The sequence below is a fragment of the Bombus vosnesenskii genome, unplaced genomic scaffold, assembly GCF_011952255.1.
Source record: "Bombus vosnesenskii isolate JDL3184/JDL3185 unplaced genomic scaffold, Bvos_JDL3184-5_v1.1 scf7180000013298, whole genome shotgun sequence".
Taxonomy (NCBI): Eukaryota; Metazoa; Arthropoda; class Insecta; order Hymenoptera; family Apidae; genus Bombus; species Bombus vosnesenskii.
This window is the reverse complement of record NW_022882948.1, coordinates 612,729-630,595: the sequence shown is the minus strand read 5'-3', so window position 1 is coordinate 630,595 and position 17,867 is coordinate 612,729. Positions and strand designations below refer to the sequence as shown.

Genomic DNA, 17,867 nt, shown 5'->3' with positions numbered 1-17,867 from the left:
GTGATATAATCGGAAAATAATCCATCGCTGTGATATAACAGTGTCTTATCTGCGTTCCACTCGTCCGAAATCTAATTATCCTTACAATTTCAGCTCTGTGGAAATCCACTAGCCTATAAATCGCGCTCCGAGAAGCCGCTTTATCTCCCTACGTTAAACGAGTGAATGCATGAAGCCATCCACCGTTGTAGAACCAGCCTCTCTCTGTATCTCGGTTTTTATTACCGAAGGAAGCGTCGCGCGAATTCGTGCTTTATCACGAGCGAGCAACACCATTCGATTCTCGGCGTTGCAGGAACACCGTGCATGCTGCTTTGCTGACAGGACATTTTATTTATCGTGGCCCATTGCAAGACCTCTCGTTCTCGTTCTGATTTTTTTTTTTTTTTTTTTTTACGATTACGAACATTCACCGATAACACGCATCCAGTCAAATATTCTACAGAAATTTTACTATGTCAAAAGGATTTTAAAACCGATCGTACAACGTTAGACACCAGAGAGGTTCTTTTTATTACAACGGCATATTGGATTTATGTCTGAGATTGGAATGGACTTTGAGACGAGTGCAACGCTACGAACACGCTGTAGGAGGAGGTATTTTGCAGAGTTGGGCATTATATTCGAATTATTTCGAACAAATATTTGTTTGAGATAGTTATCGGAATAAATACAGTTCTGTGAAGTATTTTATCCGTTTAATAATTAGTATAAATTATTCGTATCATCCTTTCTGTTTCGTCCAAATAACTGGTTGCTATTTATACGAATAATTTATTATTAATAATGGTTCTAAAATTGTAGCAATAACTCGATAATTTCTTACCTCGCGAATTTCACTTCAGCTTCTTAATCCACAAGTTAATCGTCTCTCCATCGAACACATCATAGACCGCATAAATTTGTCGAAAACAAATTTGTCCAACTTTTATTGCAAATTATCCTCGAATAACACAGTAATTATTAATTGTCACTACGTAATACGCTACAAAGGTCCATACCAAAGGAATTTACGAAACGTCCTTGTTATTTTCACGATATTCGCCGAAACGCGGAGGAACCAGGAACTCGAGATTCCAGAATTTCCATGGCAATACTTAATTACATGTCACACAACCGGCAACGAGATTGCTCGTTAATTAATTCGTGTCCGTCTCGTGTCTTCTGCCTTTTCTCGGTGACACTGCTAATTAGAGACGTAACGATCGCAACGAAGACACAGAAGACCTGGCCTGGCTATCAAACCTCTATTCTCGTCGTTAGGGCGGATCCAGCGTCGTTTGCAGCTACAGTTTGAAGTTTGTTCTCCCAACGAAACATCTAGAACAGGAATAGATACTCCAACTTTCTTTTCGCGCCAAATTCGCGCTAGATCGGTCCACTTGGGACTGAGGTGAGCTCTTGGATTCCTCTGACCAGTTTGTTCGTTTTATCTTGGCTAAACTCGACCTGTCGACTACGCTTTCGATGGATTCGTTTGCTCCGTTGCGTGGCCAAAGCGGTTATTTCGAAGATTGTGGTCGTGCGAAGCTCGATTTGCTGGCAGAGTTTTCGAGATAATTTAAAGCTCAGCTTGTTAGAGATTATACACAGATGCCGAACAATTTATCGATTTCCATTGACTCTTTACGGTTTTCGTAGCTTTATCGAAAAGGAATTCTAAGAAAAAAGGCTATCGCGCATAAAGTGGCAGTGTAAAATGTGCAGGTACAACGTTGCGTTTTGTTCGCGTTTTAGCTGAATTTGCGAGAGCATTTTTTTTGGTGTCAGTAATACTTTAACGTACGTAAAAGACAATATCGGAGGTGTCGCAAGGCATATTTAACATTTGGAAACCAGCTGAGTGTCCCAGTTACTTTAAAAATCTAAGACCAGCAATAATCAAATACCAAATAAATAGATATGTACGTATTCTTGGAAAATTGAGAACACATCGATATCGATGCCAGATATTCGAATTGAAACTAGAATAGAATAAGGGTAAAAAGTTCAAGTTATATTTAAGATTAGATATATTTGTACATTCTCATTTCTATCTATAAATCCTTCGTACTCTGAATAGAGTAAAATTTAGAAAAGATACAAAGACACGTGTGGTTTTAAATAAAAGATTAATCTGAAGTAACAGATTAAGTTTTCAAGCAACCTCACAACCTATTTTATACGGATCCTTTACTTTTCATTCATTTCAACACGTTTATCTGTTAAAACCTCCCTTCTATCTCTTTGTATCTTGAACCTTCGAAACCTGTTAAAATCTGTTAAATCTGTTAATCTTTTAAAACCTGAGCCACCCTTTTATTCACCTTAATTGGCGCCTTCCTTTGATCCCAGTCACTTCGAGAATTCTTTAATTATTCATTGCCTCGGAGCAACGCCAGATAATCGTTCGGACCGATTCACGGTACAAGCTGCGGGACTGTTTGTACGCTCGAAAGAGATTTCCCTTTCCATGGACCACGAAAGTGCGTGTCATAATTCCAGAGAAAACGCACAAGGCCAGCAAACCGGTTTCCAGTCGTGTGCTTTTATCAGCCTACTTCGAAACACCGCACAGTTGATGGGATAGACACAATGAAATGGCGAATTACAGTATCGTTCACCTATTTTTAGAATGTCTGTCAAGACCGATTGTCTTCTTAATTTTCTCTCCTGTCTTTGACTTCTACACCATGACTATCAAGTCACATTTTACGGCTGTGAAACCACCTGTCAGATCATGTCGTGGCTGTCAAATCGTATCCTACCTATGGAATCATTCTATGGCTGTTAAATTTTACAAGCAGACTGTGCACTTTTACGCGTTTATAGGAAATTTGAAAGTACAACGTGGCACAAGAAAATACACATAATACGAAGAAATACGTAATATATCCAATGTATGGTGCTTCTTACGGTATTTGGTAGGTAGAACAATTTTCTTCTCGGATTCTACTTTTTCGAATTATATTCTCAAAAGTATGAATTTACGTAAAAACTCGCAGACTTGTAATTCCATATACGTATACATGACGCGTAGTATCGTAGTTAGAAAAAGAACGGAAGTTTTCTGAAACTTAAGTCGGGAGAAAAGTCTCGTTAATTCAAACTATGTGATATTTTAAATCTTCGTCGAGATTTTACGATCTCGATACGTATCTGTTGCGCTAACTATACACGATTCGTATTTCAAATATATATGTTTTCGAATCCATTCATAGAATTCTCCGACACAGCGTTTGCGCTATGACGATGCGGCAGCATATACGGGAACGCAATTAGCGTGATTGCAGTTTAATGGACGCCATTATACGGTTTGATGACACTTTGACGAGAATTTAAGTATAAGCGGCTCGACGTGGAAATATAGGACTCTTATCAGTATAGTATTCTACATTACGGCGAGTCTTCGTTTATCTTTCGTTTATAATTATTTTTACGTTTGTGTTTATCTATGATAACGATAATTGCGATATCTATTTTTCATAGAACTAGAACGCATTCGTTTGAAATTAAAATTGTTGTTCCCGAATGTCATTAGTAGACGAAAGGTGCACGTATCGGAACATTTTCTAATATAAATATAAACCTGTTTGATTGGATATTAATGATTGGATATGATCTCGGCACACGTGCAAACGCGAATATATTTGCGATGAATGAACAGTGTATCGATAAACGATATCTTTACGTTCATTTGGAATTTACCCAGAATCGTGATTCTGTTACCTTCAAACTTATATACCTGTTTCCTCAAACCATTCGAATTTTCGATAAACTTTAACGCGAATTGCTCAGCCTTGAAACATGCACATAACGCACGTTATTTCTTTAAACGAAACCGACTATTTCCAGGATTACACAGCAAATCGATTACCATTTTCTACAGTCTTCTTCGTCGATGACACACGCTCAAACACGATTTTTTAATTCATTCAACGAACGCACTCTGCTACGATAGATCGATCATAGTTAGCGAAAAAAGTATGTCCTCACTGTGACTGATTTTAACACAAAGTTATTTCACATTTTGTTTCGACGTTTCGGAGAACAGGAAATGGCACACAATAAAGCTTGGTCGTTGAAACGAACGTGATTCAAAATCGAAACACAAGTCTGTATTCAGGAAACGAATCCTTCGAAAAGATGTATAAGAATGTCGAGTCCTTTGTTGGTGTATTCAGCGACAATTTTAGATCCCCGGTGCTTTATGAGAGGTTTACAAAAGGCCGTGTTACGTTCAATATGTTACACTGGCAACAATTTGAACTGTTCACAACGACGCGACGCTGTCTTACGGGCTGAGTAGAGGGCAACAACTGAGACAGTAGCAGCCAGTTTGTTCGCATAAGTATACAATCGAGAATGACACTTTCGAAGTAGCTTCTCCCACTCGACCATAACTTTCCAAATATTTGGCGTTTCGTGGCCGTGAATAAATAAATCATCTATAGTATAGTAAAGTATAATTAGGATTTTATTCTTTTTTCGATATTTACCTGATATAAATATTATCATAATATTAACATAATATAACATGATATTTCGCAAATGTGGCAGAACATAACGTAAAAGACAACGCATTATGTAATTTTTCCAACGCGATATTTGTTTTAATTAGCGTGCACACAACGAAGGTGTAGCTCGCTTAACCAACACGTACCTAATTTTATTCTGTATATCACATGGACATTAAGTAATATAATGACCAATAACGTAAATTTTTATTAATATAGTATGATTAATAATAACAGCATACGTTCATTTCCATTGACGTGTAAACCACAATACAAGGAACAATCTTGAGAGGAACTAATACATATTCTTACAAATAGATTAACTTTTTATATGCCTGTATGTAAATCTCATCCGTTTGATTTTTCATTTATAATTTATTTATCATTTTGTTTGTTTAAGATTTACCTTGGTCTGTTAATTAAAATTTTTCTGTTTGCAATTACTAGCAAATTATTCGTATACCACGCGCCATATACGAAAATTGAATAAACGTGGCAGTCTAATTACACGAATACATTTTATATTTGTGACGCGTACAAATCAGATGACAAACCATGCCATTTTAGAAGCAACATCGTATATTCGATATGACGGAATTGAATTTATGACGGAACCGTTTTAAAAAATGGAACAAACTGTACATTTAGGTTTGCTATTCTTGGCATCGTTCCAAAACGCAGCATCTAGTGTCACGAAATCGAGCCATTTTTTAATACTTCCTCTCAGATATACATGGCCATTATAAATGAAAAAGATAACCGAATAGCGCTTAATTGCAGTCTCTGTTCTGCTACGTTTTAAATGCCTTTGTAAATTATCGATTTTGGTTCACAGACGTGCGCTATGATTTATGATCCAGAACTATCGTACCCTGGTAATATTGATGTAACAATAACAATACCCGAGAAATGATAGGCGAAATAAGAACAACTGTTAGCCTACTATATGTACAATAAAATGTCGTCCGTTTACAAACGAAGAATATGTTTACAGATTTTTGAAATACACATCGTGAAACAGCGTATTGCAAAAGATCAAAACTGTCTCCTTGCCGGAACTTAATTGCGCTAATAATGCTGAGTGTAAAGTTACGTAATTTTTCGAACGTGATATTGTTTTAATTACCGTGCGATACAGCAGAGGTGTAATTGCAGCCTTTAAGAGGCGACTTTTAATTAAACGTCCCGCCAAGTATTCGTACGCGTTTCATTATAAAGCGCTGCTGGTTCCATTTTGAAGGACGTTGCCAACAAATACCATCCTCCTAACATCATATTACGTTTCGTTTAATACATTTCGAATAATTGGTACATTTACAAACAATTCGTTCGCAGAGATATTGCATTCCCACCGATTATCTTCACTTTGATATTTTATTTACAATTATTATCGTGTTTGTATCCTACTGGAGGAGGACAATATTATGGTATGCAAAACATATCCAATATTATGGTTTGTTACGTTATCGGCCTTTAAGAACAACATTCGTTTCATGCTAGCAAGATACGTTTATATCCGTAGGATGTGTAGAATGTGTAGAATGTTGTATAGATGTAATCATTATCATTGCTATTCTAGTTGTAGCATGTCGCAAGTACTGTTGACGCAATAATTACGTTCAAATTACGAATATACAGAGCATGCTATTTAACTTAGACATTATGGTCACCTGATCTTAAAATACGTAATGTTGATAAATTAATCATGTCGATTAATTTTTTCTTTCCTTTTAAATAAGTGTTCTCTTAGTAATCTCTTGACACTCAATTTACATTTGATTCCACTTAAAAGAGTACTGGCGAAGAATCTTAAATATTATACTTTGTTCGTTTACTATATTAATATCTCGTAGAGGTTGTAAACGAGGTTTGTTTTGAACATTTTTTTTTTTTTTTACATTTTTTTCTGTCATCAACAATGAGTAAGGTATTTCAAGCTATCGCATTACACAAATAGAACATCTTGTGTGTGTATTTATATATTTAACATTTTTTACTTGAAACATTTATTTGTTGTTAAGTCAGAAACAGTGAAATATTAATTAGCTCAAACGGAAATACGTAAAACTAATCGGTACCGATTGACAGTACTTATGTAATTGTGCTAACACGTACAAGGATTAGATCATACATTGAACGATATGTACCTGAGTTAGTACGATCATTAAATTGATCGTTTAAGCTTTCTTTATACTACGTTTCAATTATTCACGCGAACATCTTTATCCGCCATCCCAGTAAAGTTACCAAGCGAATTAATCACAATTGTTTTCTGAAATTGATCGAAACTTGGTAATTTTCATATGAAAGTTATCGTGTTCCGAGAGAGAAGAAGATAATTTTCTTGAAACATCGAATACATTTTCGTACAGAATAACCTTTTACTAATTGAATTTAGAGATTTCTTACTTCAGTTAGTTTATATAATTGAAAATCTCGTAAGTGGGAAAATTTTATTTTAAAACTAAAATACATTAATTTTATAATATAAATTACCGAATGATCTACTTTATGTCTACTGAATGATTCTCATAACAATTTGCAATAAAATAACTTTCACTTAAAATTTTATGCTTAGTATTGCCGACTATTTTTGCAAGATGGAAAGTTACAATTCCATCTATATAATATATTCTATAAAACTTGCAACTCTCGAATCTTAAATATTTGAATCATAATGAACTTTCCAGAAAACTCTAATAACATCTATAATAATTTAATAACTTTAAAGAAAATACAGTGGCTTTAAAAATATTTAAAAATATTTAATGGATTTAAAAATATTCAACTCTGGTTTACAAAATCAAAGTAACTAACGTTTAAATTGCATAAAAGTATACAACATAAACGATGAACAACGTAACAATTATAAGCTAAGGACACACCTGGAACCAATCGAGTCATCTCCAAATCATGCAAGTGTTATCTTTGCTTGCCGTGATAATAGTATCGCCGTTATACGAAAAGGCGCAACTGAAGACATCGTCCGTGTGACCATCTAGCGTTTGTATACAGCATCCACTCTCCAAAGACCATAATTTCGACGTCTCATCCAACGATGACGTCAGCAGATGCTGACTATTTGGACTGAAGCAGACTAAACCAATTTTTCCTTTAATTTCCAGCAAATTTTGTCCATGATCGAAGAAAACGAAGAATACGATACAAATTAGATAAGAGTTATCGGAGTATTTGTGCCAAAAATGCCACTCAAACTGAAAGCTACAACGCTATACGAACGAAAAGTTTGTAATTCAAGAAAAATATTATATCGCGACAGACGATGATACACGTTTCAAGACAGAAAATATATAGAATCGAAAAACAAAAAATATCTTCGCATAGTGTTCACGTCTACATTCAACTTTCGTTAGCTCTTAGTTATCGAGACATTTGCGAATTGATTTACAAAATAGATTTTATACTCGTGATAGCACGAAATACTCGTAAATAGTAGAATTTATTATATCTTTGTCTGTCATTCTAAGATAATCACCTTTAGAGACTTCTTCTCGGTGGCCTCTCATCGAGGCTAACTGCTGAAAATTGGTGCTAACATCCCAAACTCGAGCAGTGGTGTCGCTGCTCGCGGTCGCCAACTTTTTCCCGTTGTTGTCGAAGGTCAAGTCCAGGACCTCGTCGTCGTGTCCTCGCAGAGTGGCCAAGCAGGAATTCATCCTCGTGTCCCACACTTTGGCCGTTTTGTCCATGGACGACGAGGCGATTAACGAGCAGTCAAAGTTATAGACGCAATTTGACAATTCCGATCGATGACCGATTAAAACGCTTGTGCGACTGAAGCAACAGTAAATATGGAATTATATGTATAGAAGAAGCAATAGGAAATGGAAAATATTGAGGAAGAGAGAGAGAGATATTAACTTAAATCCGTTGCTTTCTTTGTCGTTTATGTACATTACCCAGTATTACTAACATATTTCGGCGATATTTCTACATAAATGTAAATTTTTATGAACAAGAAATTGGACTCCTACAAGAGAAGTCGAGAATCAGCTCTCACCTGAAAGTTCTCGTGTCCCAAATATTAACAGTACCGTCGAAAGAGCCTGTTATCATCTGAGTGCCATCGTTGTTGAAATGTAAAGCGATTATTTCTGCCGTGTGACCTCTCAACGTTCCTAATTCCTCGCCTATTAAATAAATGTTCCTTCTACGTACAAATGTGAAATATTTCAGAATACCAATTCTAATTTATTATTAATTTGTTTCCACGTTCAACTTATGTTATCATTCTAAGATTTGAACGTTACAATTATTTAAAATAGGTAGGTATATTTAATATGAATATGGATAAATTTTCGTTCTATTTCTTAATTTATGGGTTTTAAATATACCTGTTGTTAACTCAAATATCTTCGACGTCGTGTCTAGGGAAGCTGTCCCGATTTTGTTGTAACTGGGTGAGAATTTTGCGACAGTTATTCCAGCGTTATGTCCCCACATAGTTAGGAAACAGTGGCCTGTTCGAGAGCACCAAATCCTAGCTGTCTTGTCAAAGGAACCGGTTACAATTTTGTCTCTAAAGAACAAATATTACGTCGTGGATGATAAAGGTAATTAGTTATATAATTAACACTATATTTTTATTTGTCATATCCGTATTTTCCTTTTCTTTTCATTTCATTATTTATTCTATTAACGATGCTTAGCTTTTTTACTTCGCTTATTTCTTAAGAAGATTAAATATCGGTCTTCTCCCTTTCACGTAATAAAAGTTACGTTTCTTTTCGCATAGATAATTTTCAATTATTTAAAAAAATTTTTCGCGCTTTTCTGTCATGCATATTTTGTTTATAGACGATCCAAATATTAATTATACATATGTGCAGAGAGACGTATGCTGAAAGCGACTGAAGCGAATTTGATAGGATATTATTTCGTCGGCAGAGTACGAGAAAGAACGTATCCTCGTTTCCGGTCGACGGCGATACGGATGAATCGTTAAGAGTAATGCTTCAACGAGACGTACGAAATTGGGTTGTTGAAGGACACGGTGTAGACCACATTCTTATGGCCTTCGAGAGTAAGAAGCTCCGCTCCACTGTCAATGTCCCAAACTTTACACGTTCGGTCATAGCTGCCTGTCAGGCATCTGGTAAAAAAGTTTATTTCACTCTTAGCGATATAAAAGTTATTGTCAATATATTTATACATATTTATATACATATCGGGTAAGAAAAAGAACCGAACGTGATGATTTTTCTTAACATGGTACGTATTTGATAAAAAGAAAGACGCTATTTTGAATACCATGTAATTCGCGAGAAACTTTGTTAACGATTTATTATTAGAATCTCAGATAATAGAAGAGTTATCCTTGTTGCGGAAACTTTTCAGAGAATATAAACTTCCAAGATAGATAGTCAAGCTTTTAGAAGCTTATCCCACTCGTTCGAACAATGAAATAAGTAATATGAACGTAGCAGCACGAATGTTTCTCTATCAAGAAAAACGAGTTGCTTTTGCAATAAAATCTTACAAAGGATACCATTTCAAGTCTCTCGATTTATCGTAGACGTCGATTATCGTAAGGCAGAAATGAAAAACTTATCGAAAGTACCATAACATCTTTGTTTGAACGATCGCTTCGTAAAACCCACAATGGCAGAGTCGATAAACGGCAAAATGAAATTTAGAGGAGAAATAAATGCACGGAACAATCTTAATCGGGAGTACCTTTTACCTAGTTTATCGAACGCTATATTCGTAAGGGGTAGAAGATGGGTCTGCAAGGTTTTGTATTTGTAGTAGCGCTTGGCGTTTGTTTCGCAAACTTTGGCTTGCAGCTTCTGCAGGGTCTCCACTAACTGCTCCATTACACTTTCGGTTATTACGGGCTCGGTCGCTTTTATACTCTCCGCTAATGCTCTTATGTCCGTTCTGCAAAACGACACGTACACACTCGCTTACTTCCCGCCAAGTAATTATACACCCACGCGATTTCCTTTTCCTCCTTTTTGAATAATCCGACGAGCTTAATTATGACGTGCGACTGTACGTCTGTTCTTTCTTTAGAACACCGGTAAGTTTCACCGCGCTTCAAATTGCTAAGCTTTTACTTCCTTCGGACAATTTCGCAAATGTAGTTAAAGCAGTTAAAAACAATATTTAGCGTCAAGGTGTTTGCTCGCTCTTCGGATTATTTTGCGATGGATTGTGAATGATCGGAGTAATAACAGAGTTTTGAAACGAAACTCAGCGTTTGTCTTTTTCTTTCTTTTCGGATTGCTTTGTAAAAATATCTGCAGATAAGAGGATGAAGGATTTTCCAGCGAATCGCAACAATTAAATTACTTCTAAGAAAGCTCATTTCTAGGAACTCTGCACACGCTAACAAGAAATATTAAAAGATTTAATTACTCGGCAGACAGATCCAGAAGATCGATCATTTTTGTCTTGACATCTCCACCCTGTGTGTACTCCAAGGCGAGACCTGTAAAACGAGAGAAAAGAGAAAATATCGTTTTAGAGGTGTCGGAGGTACAGGCGCGCGTTAATTTCGTGGAAACTGGCGCTCGGTTGGCATACCTGGCGGAAAATAACGAAGCAAAAACTTTAGCAGCTTCATGTGGACATTCCAATTACGGCCACGTTCAGTGTTTCAGACAGCAGCCAGATTGCCGCCGGCCCACGAAAACGAGAGGCCCTGGATTTAATTATAAAATGTAATCGACGTGACTTCACTCGCGCGCAAATTACATACAGGATCGTAGAGGCTAGTTTTTACCCGCGGCTGTCAATGCAGTGGGCCGCGTCTGTTGGTTACGCGGGTCCAACTGCCTCTGTCCTATAATTACAGAAATAAAGCTGAATCGCGATACTGTACGTTACCAAGATAAGTTTGATCGATTCCGTCCTGGTCTCGTGCAGAAATTTCGTGACTAATTGCTAATACGCGATCAAAAATATTTTACTAAAGGTTTAGAGAATCAGGTTGGCAGTTTCGGTGAATTTATAATGCATTCGATAGAAATATAAGAGAGACGGGCGCGTAATACATATTTCTCATAGACCAATTCGATATACACTGCTTTTAAATTAAACTAGTTGATAGTTGTTTTTGGTGGAAATAGTAAATATAGTGAAATTTTGATTTTTACTGTTTGATATATATAACCGTTTGGTATTACTTTTTGGAGTAATAAGTAATATATATGTAGTGAATAAATTCGGAAATTTAAAAATTCAAAAATTTATAAAATTCATACCATTAAGAAAACTGCTATATCGACAGCTGTCAAGTTAGTCAATGATTAGAGTCGGACAACAGACGAGTATATCGGAATTTTATACACTATCAGAAATGAAATTCCTTCTCTGACACTATGTTACATACTCTTAGTTTAGACGTCTGAAATATTTATACAGTTCGTATTCTATATCACAGACGAGTTAATCAATGATCGTATGCATCGACAAATCGTATACATACTATACATACATAGAGTATACGTATAAATATGAATAGAAAGTAATCAGCTGATAAGTGATTATTATCATGTTGTTATGGAAACGTGTTAAAAGTATAAATGATCGTTGTTTCTATAGTAATGTATAATTGTACAAATGTATCATAACTGTACAAATAATTTTGGCGTAAAGCTGGTGATGCATTTGGAACATAACCTCACATAATTTGAAAGTTCGACCTGTAGGTTTTATTAGTAAAATAAATTTAACCGAAACAATGTCGGTGGACCATAATGAAAAATATATTTTCGAAGCTGAATGGTACGATAAAATAGCCTGCGTTTTAAAGAAGTTTTATCTGTATTATTATCCATTCGATAATACGGTTGAATTGGTATGTTTGTTATAAACTTTTAATTCGTAATAATTTTAAAAATATAATTTTAATTATGTATTTTTTAAAATATTCAGTTCGATATAAAAAACAGGAAAACATTTCTAAGAAGGACAAAATGCGAAGGAATTCAGGCAAAAGATTTTTACGTAGGTGCCACTGTAACAATATTTTCAAGAAGTATAAGGATAACAGATTATGCGGATTGTACTACACGAACAAAATTGCAAACAAAAATGCAAAAGTACGCCGTTATTTCTGTCAGTACATTCATTGATACTTGTTAAAATTTGTTATGAGTTTCTCTTTGTTTCAGAACATTTGCAATGGTGAAACCTACTGTCGTCGATAAGTTAGGAGAAATATTAAAGCATATAGTTGCCTCTCAATTTCATATTGCCAATATTAAAATGGTTAGATTATCGCAAGAAGAGGCGACAGACTTATATCGAGATAAAGAGGAGCCCAATATAGCGTAAGATATATCCTGATGCTAAGTACATTTTTAAATTTGATATACAAATACTATTTCCTGTATCTTTTATTAGGTATATAGTGAATTATCTCACTTCTGGTCCTATTGTAGCTTTAGAACTATTAGGTGATCATGCAATTACACGTTGGCAAGAAGCGATGGGACCGGAAGATCCCAGGGAAGCTGTTGCAAAAGCTCCATCTTCTCTCAGAGCATGTTATGGTAAAGATAATATTGTCAATGCGGTATATGGTTCTGACAATGAGGAAACAGCAGAAAAAGTTTGTTATTCTTTAATGTTTATAATGAGGTGACACAAATATTTGGATTTATTTCTTTTATGTTTCTTTCCAGGAATTACAATTTTTCTTCCCTAATCCAAAAAGCGGTAAAAAGGGACCAGTGAATACAGCAACATTAGAAAATTGTACTTGCTGTATTATTAAACCACATATCGTCCAAGCTAAACTAATTGGTACTGAAGATTAGGCTTTTAAACGATAAATAATTTTTTCAATAAATACTATTTTATACTTTACTGGTTATAGGAAATATTATCGATGACGTGCAAAAAGCTGGTTATACTATCTCTGCTGTACAACAATTTTTTGTCAATCTATTTGACGCGGAGGAATTTTTAGAAGTTTACAAGGGGGTTCTTCCCGATTATGCGGTACGTTTAGATTAGTAATATAGAAATCACGGATTAGTGATCTTTACTTATTATATAGATTTATTTATTATAATTGAAAACAGAGATCTATAACTATTTAATTAGAACTTAATGTAGTATTGTGATGCAACTAAAGACAACTAAATTGGTGGTTCACAACTCAACTTATAACATGCAACTTACAACTAACAACAACATAAGTAACGATTGACCCGCAACTATTCGCAGTTTTCTCGCTATTGCAAGTCGCTAGTCGCAACTGACTAACGGCTACCTTCTATACCACTGTTTTGGTATTCCTAGCATGCACATGTATTCCACAGATATGAATGACCTATGGTCTAGTATGCTTTTTTAAATTACCCAATGTCCTAAAGGGCTTGGGTATATGGCCTATCGCGATTTCCCATTTTTTCTGTCAACACTTTGGTTTTCTACTTGTAGTTCATTGCGATTTTCCCCAGGGTTTTCCCCAATACTACAGTAATGTGTTTTTTAAGAAGTGTCAATAATCTTGTTTTCAGGCCATGGTAGGAGAACTACAGTCAGGACCATGTATTGTTATGGAAATAAAACATAAAGAAGAAAAATATGATGTCCAAGGAGAATTTAGAAAATTATGCGGACCCATGGATCCAGTAAATATACATGGATAATAAGAATTTTTGTCATTTTTTCCTTTATTTTACTTTCTATGTGATACTATATACATATACGTATTATTGTATAATAGGATATTGCACGGCAAGTGAGACCAGATACTCTCCGAGCAAAGTACGGAAAAACAAAGGTACAAAATGCTGTACATTGTTCTGACTTACCGGAAGATGGAATATTAGAGGTAAAATCAATTCTCATAAGTATTTTTATATTTACGTATTAAATATATAATTTATGTATGTACGTATATTCATTATAATTTTATACAGGTGGAATACTTTTTTAAGATTCTTGACAGCAGCTAGGTACTTAAAGATGAAATTACACAGAAAGCTTAATTCATTCCTTGTCTTGTTTTTATCATTCTAAATATTTCATATACATTTAAGAAGATATTACTACACATTGCCTTTCATAAATACCATCCAGTTGTCAATCATAAATTTTACCGAGCTATGAAATTAAATAATAACAGTTAAATCATTGTTTATGATTAAACCTATCAGATGAATATATGGAATTTTATCCTACTTTTTTATAATAAAGAATGCTATAGCAATTACCCGTTTTAATCATTCATGAAGCAAAAAATAATCTTCCAGTCACGCGTTACTTATGTCCCATGAACATTTAATCGCAATTAAAGTTTCTTGACTTGCTCAGGCTATGAAAAGGTCGTTCACGCTGTTTATATCATTTTTCACATTGCGCGTTTCGTTACTTCCCCGTCCGTTCTATCTTGTAATTTTTCCATCTTCGTCTCGAATATTTCCAAAGTACCATCGTTAATATTAACTTTTTAGCCGTACATAATTTTTACTTGAAATATTAAAAGTATAAATTATTCAACCGTGGTTCATACACGATAACGAAAGTATAATTAACACGTTGAATTCCACGCCAGATTTACAAAGTTTGGCTGTGGCGCCACGATGAATTTTTTATTATACGATACATATAATGTTGAAATATTACCTACAAGAGATATGTTTCGGTGTATAATCATCATTAATAAATTTATCTCACTGAGATCACCGGTGACTCCGTGGCGCTGTAGTGCAATTTTACTCGGTCCACCTACTTTTTCCGATTATCAATTACCTCATTGTTTCTTTGCGTTGCTAAATAATTGTTCTATATTGTTACGTCATTGGATCTACCATAAACCTAAAGGATCGTCACAATATTTAGCATTTGTTACTTTACTGTCAAGGTCCTTAATTGCCATCAAACATCTTTCAAACGTTTCATAGGGTTATTGTTCGCTAAGGTAAAAGCGAGTTTTCCTATGTTCGACACACATAATAGATCTATATTTCATGTATAAATAAAACTTTTTTTATGTTTGTTAACTGCATTAATTTCGTCACACCATTGTAATAACGATGGTAATACTAAAAAATGTACAACTATTGACATTTGTTTAAATTATGTATTTCTACTAATATTGGTGCGCCGGTCACCGGTGACCCCCATGGCATTCAACGTGTTAGACAAAATCTTTACTCTCACACATTATTACACAATACAGTTAAATTTACACAATTTACACAATACAGTTAATTATTCTGTAATCATCATAGATCATAGTATACATTCAGCATGATTATATATCTTATATAGCTACGAAACATTTTTATCAGTGGTCACAGCCGTAATATATTTTTCAAATACCCATGCATTCCCTGACAAGTACACACTGTCAATCAAAGGCAACATGGGAAAGGGACGCCTAGAGTATCCCTAGAAGCAAATTTCGCAACGTCCTACTTTTGCAAGTAAACGGTGCTGTGCAACGGATCTGTCACTTTACTGTTTTAAAAGATTCGAGAGAAAATGTCTGGATTTTTCCTTCTCGCTAATATGTATCTAAATTAGCTGATACGATGGAAAAACATTGCTGATACAAGCGTTTACTTCAACAAGAATAATAAAGAACACTATCGATTATCTAGCGGGAAAGTTATATTCAAAGGAACGATTCTTCACAATTGAGATTAGACCAACAATGACAGCGTTGGGTAACATTTAAATAAGATGTTTGAAAAGTGATTATCGGCATATATATTTTAAGTAACATTGTGTAGCTAATCTGAGATAATTATAGATTGTCAGTTTATTTAAACGATGAAATATAAATATATATTAAATGAAATAATCTGTCCCTTTCCTGAAATGCATAATCTCTTAGATAATTTTAGTTTGTGTTTCATCGATTACATCGGAAACACAGATTTCTCTTCATAGTGCGCTAACTATGCATTCAAGGGTAATTGAAATGAGAACAATTCTGAAAGCAAATACTGCTATGTCGCGAAATAATTCGGCTTTACCATTTATAATTTATAATGTCAGTGTATGAGGAAGCTACGATATTTAAAATTCCAATTAATATTAAAATCCAAATTATTTTATCGCTATCCAAAGTGAAAATAATTATTGTTAAAAATGATTTAATCTTAGCATAAGTTGAAATTACGTTTCGTATATTATTTTTAATTATTGTTAATTTTTATTTTCTTTTCAAGTAAGATTTAATAGCTCTGGTAAAGAGTATATAATTGCACATTAGTTCTTTGACTGACTTTTGCCCGATAACTCGTGTGTGTACACTTTGAAATACAATAGTAGATAAGTATAATAGGTAAATGTCAGATGTATTGGAAAGTTCTGCCGTTCCCTCGGTTATTCCATTTTCATTTCTAATCTCGAATAGCGTCGGAAACCTTCATGTTAGATCGTCAACTGATCTAAATTTTATCATGTTCATTTGTACCATAAAAGTAATGAAGCGTTGACGCAGAGCATGGTCTATTAGTTTCAGTGTCAGAGGTAAGACACAATTTATGGCACTATATTTTGCGCCTTTTGTTTGTCAAAACAGAAGTGAGATTCGCACATCGACATTTGAGAATCATAGAGAATCTGAAATTACAAATATAAACACGAGACTATGAAATTACTTGGATGACACGTGACTTCATATTTTTTGCAAGTTGACGAAAAAATGAAACACGTAACATAAACCTAGGGATGTAGAAAAGACAAAATTATTTCATACGCCTGATAGTTTAATAGGAGAAGAAATAAAAGAGATGAAAAAGTCACGAACCTATACGTACGTAGTATGTTGATCCCTCACGACGTATCACCATTAATGGTGAATCCATCCGTTTCGAATCCGCTATATGGTGTGCTTATCCTGCCTTAATAACGGCATAATGATGTGTGTCAAGGATTCGCAACTCGTCGCGATGAAAAGTTGCAGAAATCTGCTACCTGTTCGCCAGGCAACTGACACCAGACAGATAAAATAATCTTACAACCTCGCGATACCGTTATACGAATACGATCGAACGATTAATTTCAATTTCACTTCCGATTCGAACAGGAACGATGTGTACGGATTATCGGAATAAATCAGAATAAATCGAAATAAATCAGAATAAATCAGAATAAATCGCAATAAATTACTAAATGTCAGATTTGCTATTTGGATTCACTTTTTTTTTTGTTATATTTTCTTTTCTTATATTAAATATTTCATATATTGTTTAAAAGCAACAATCCAACCGATCCATCGAACAGTTTACCAAACACCATCGTACACGCGATATGCACGATAATCGATGGATGAAATCAAGTTGCTAATGAAACCAGTGAACGACCAATGAAACGCTTGTATCTTAGAAAAATTACATAAAATCGAACGAAAAACGGTTGCACCGGTTCCTTATC

General features: G+C 34.7%; 3 protein-coding genes across 4 annotated transcripts in view; 1 reads left to right on the top strand and 2 right to left on the bottom strand.

Moving 5' to 3' along the window:
* LOC117233656 (solute carrier organic anion transporter family member 4A1) overlaps positions 1-4,297 on the bottom strand; it is a 46,553-nt gene extending 42,256 nt beyond the window's left edge. The window contains exon 1 of one of the 2 annotated variants that reach the window (XM_033494154.1): positions 3,857-4,297. The gene's annotated coding sequence lies outside the window, so the exon portion shown is untranslated. Of the gene's footprint in view, positions 1-826; positions 868-3,856 lie in introns of those variants that run through there. The other variant, XM_033494153.1, reaches the window with a different exon arrangement.
* A 2,970-nt stretch (positions 4,298-7,267) lies between these two features.
* On the bottom strand, positions 7,268-11,745 carry LOC117233689 (dynein assembly factor with WDR repeat domains 1-like). The gene is made up of 8 exons (XM_033494213.1): positions 11,046-11,745; positions 10,878-10,950; positions 10,194-10,397; positions 9,487-9,609; positions 8,852-9,036; positions 8,518-8,647; positions 7,993-8,291; positions 7,268-7,593 (listed from the first exon to the last, which is right to left on the bottom strand). The coding sequence occupies exons 1-8, from the start codon at positions 11,083-11,085 to the stop codon at positions 7,397-7,399; spliced, it is 1,251 nt and encodes a 416-aa protein (XP_033350104.1). The 5' UTR covers positions 11,086-11,745; the 3' UTR covers positions 7,268-7,396.
* Positions 11,746-11,818: 73 nt separating this feature from the next.
* LOC117233690 (nucleoside diphosphate kinase 7) lies at positions 11,819-14,691 on the top strand. Its single transcript, XM_033494214.1, has 9 exons — positions 11,819-12,321; positions 12,399-12,565; positions 12,638-12,796; positions 12,870-13,077; positions 13,151-13,271; positions 13,345-13,469; positions 13,994-14,107; positions 14,203-14,310; positions 14,399-14,691. The coding sequence occupies exons 1-9, from the start codon at positions 12,205-12,207 to the stop codon at positions 14,432-14,434; spliced, it is 1,155 nt and encodes a 384-aa protein (XP_033350105.1). The 5' UTR covers positions 11,819-12,204; the 3' UTR covers positions 14,435-14,691.
* The last annotated feature ends 3,176 nt before the right edge of the window (positions 14,692-17,867 follow it).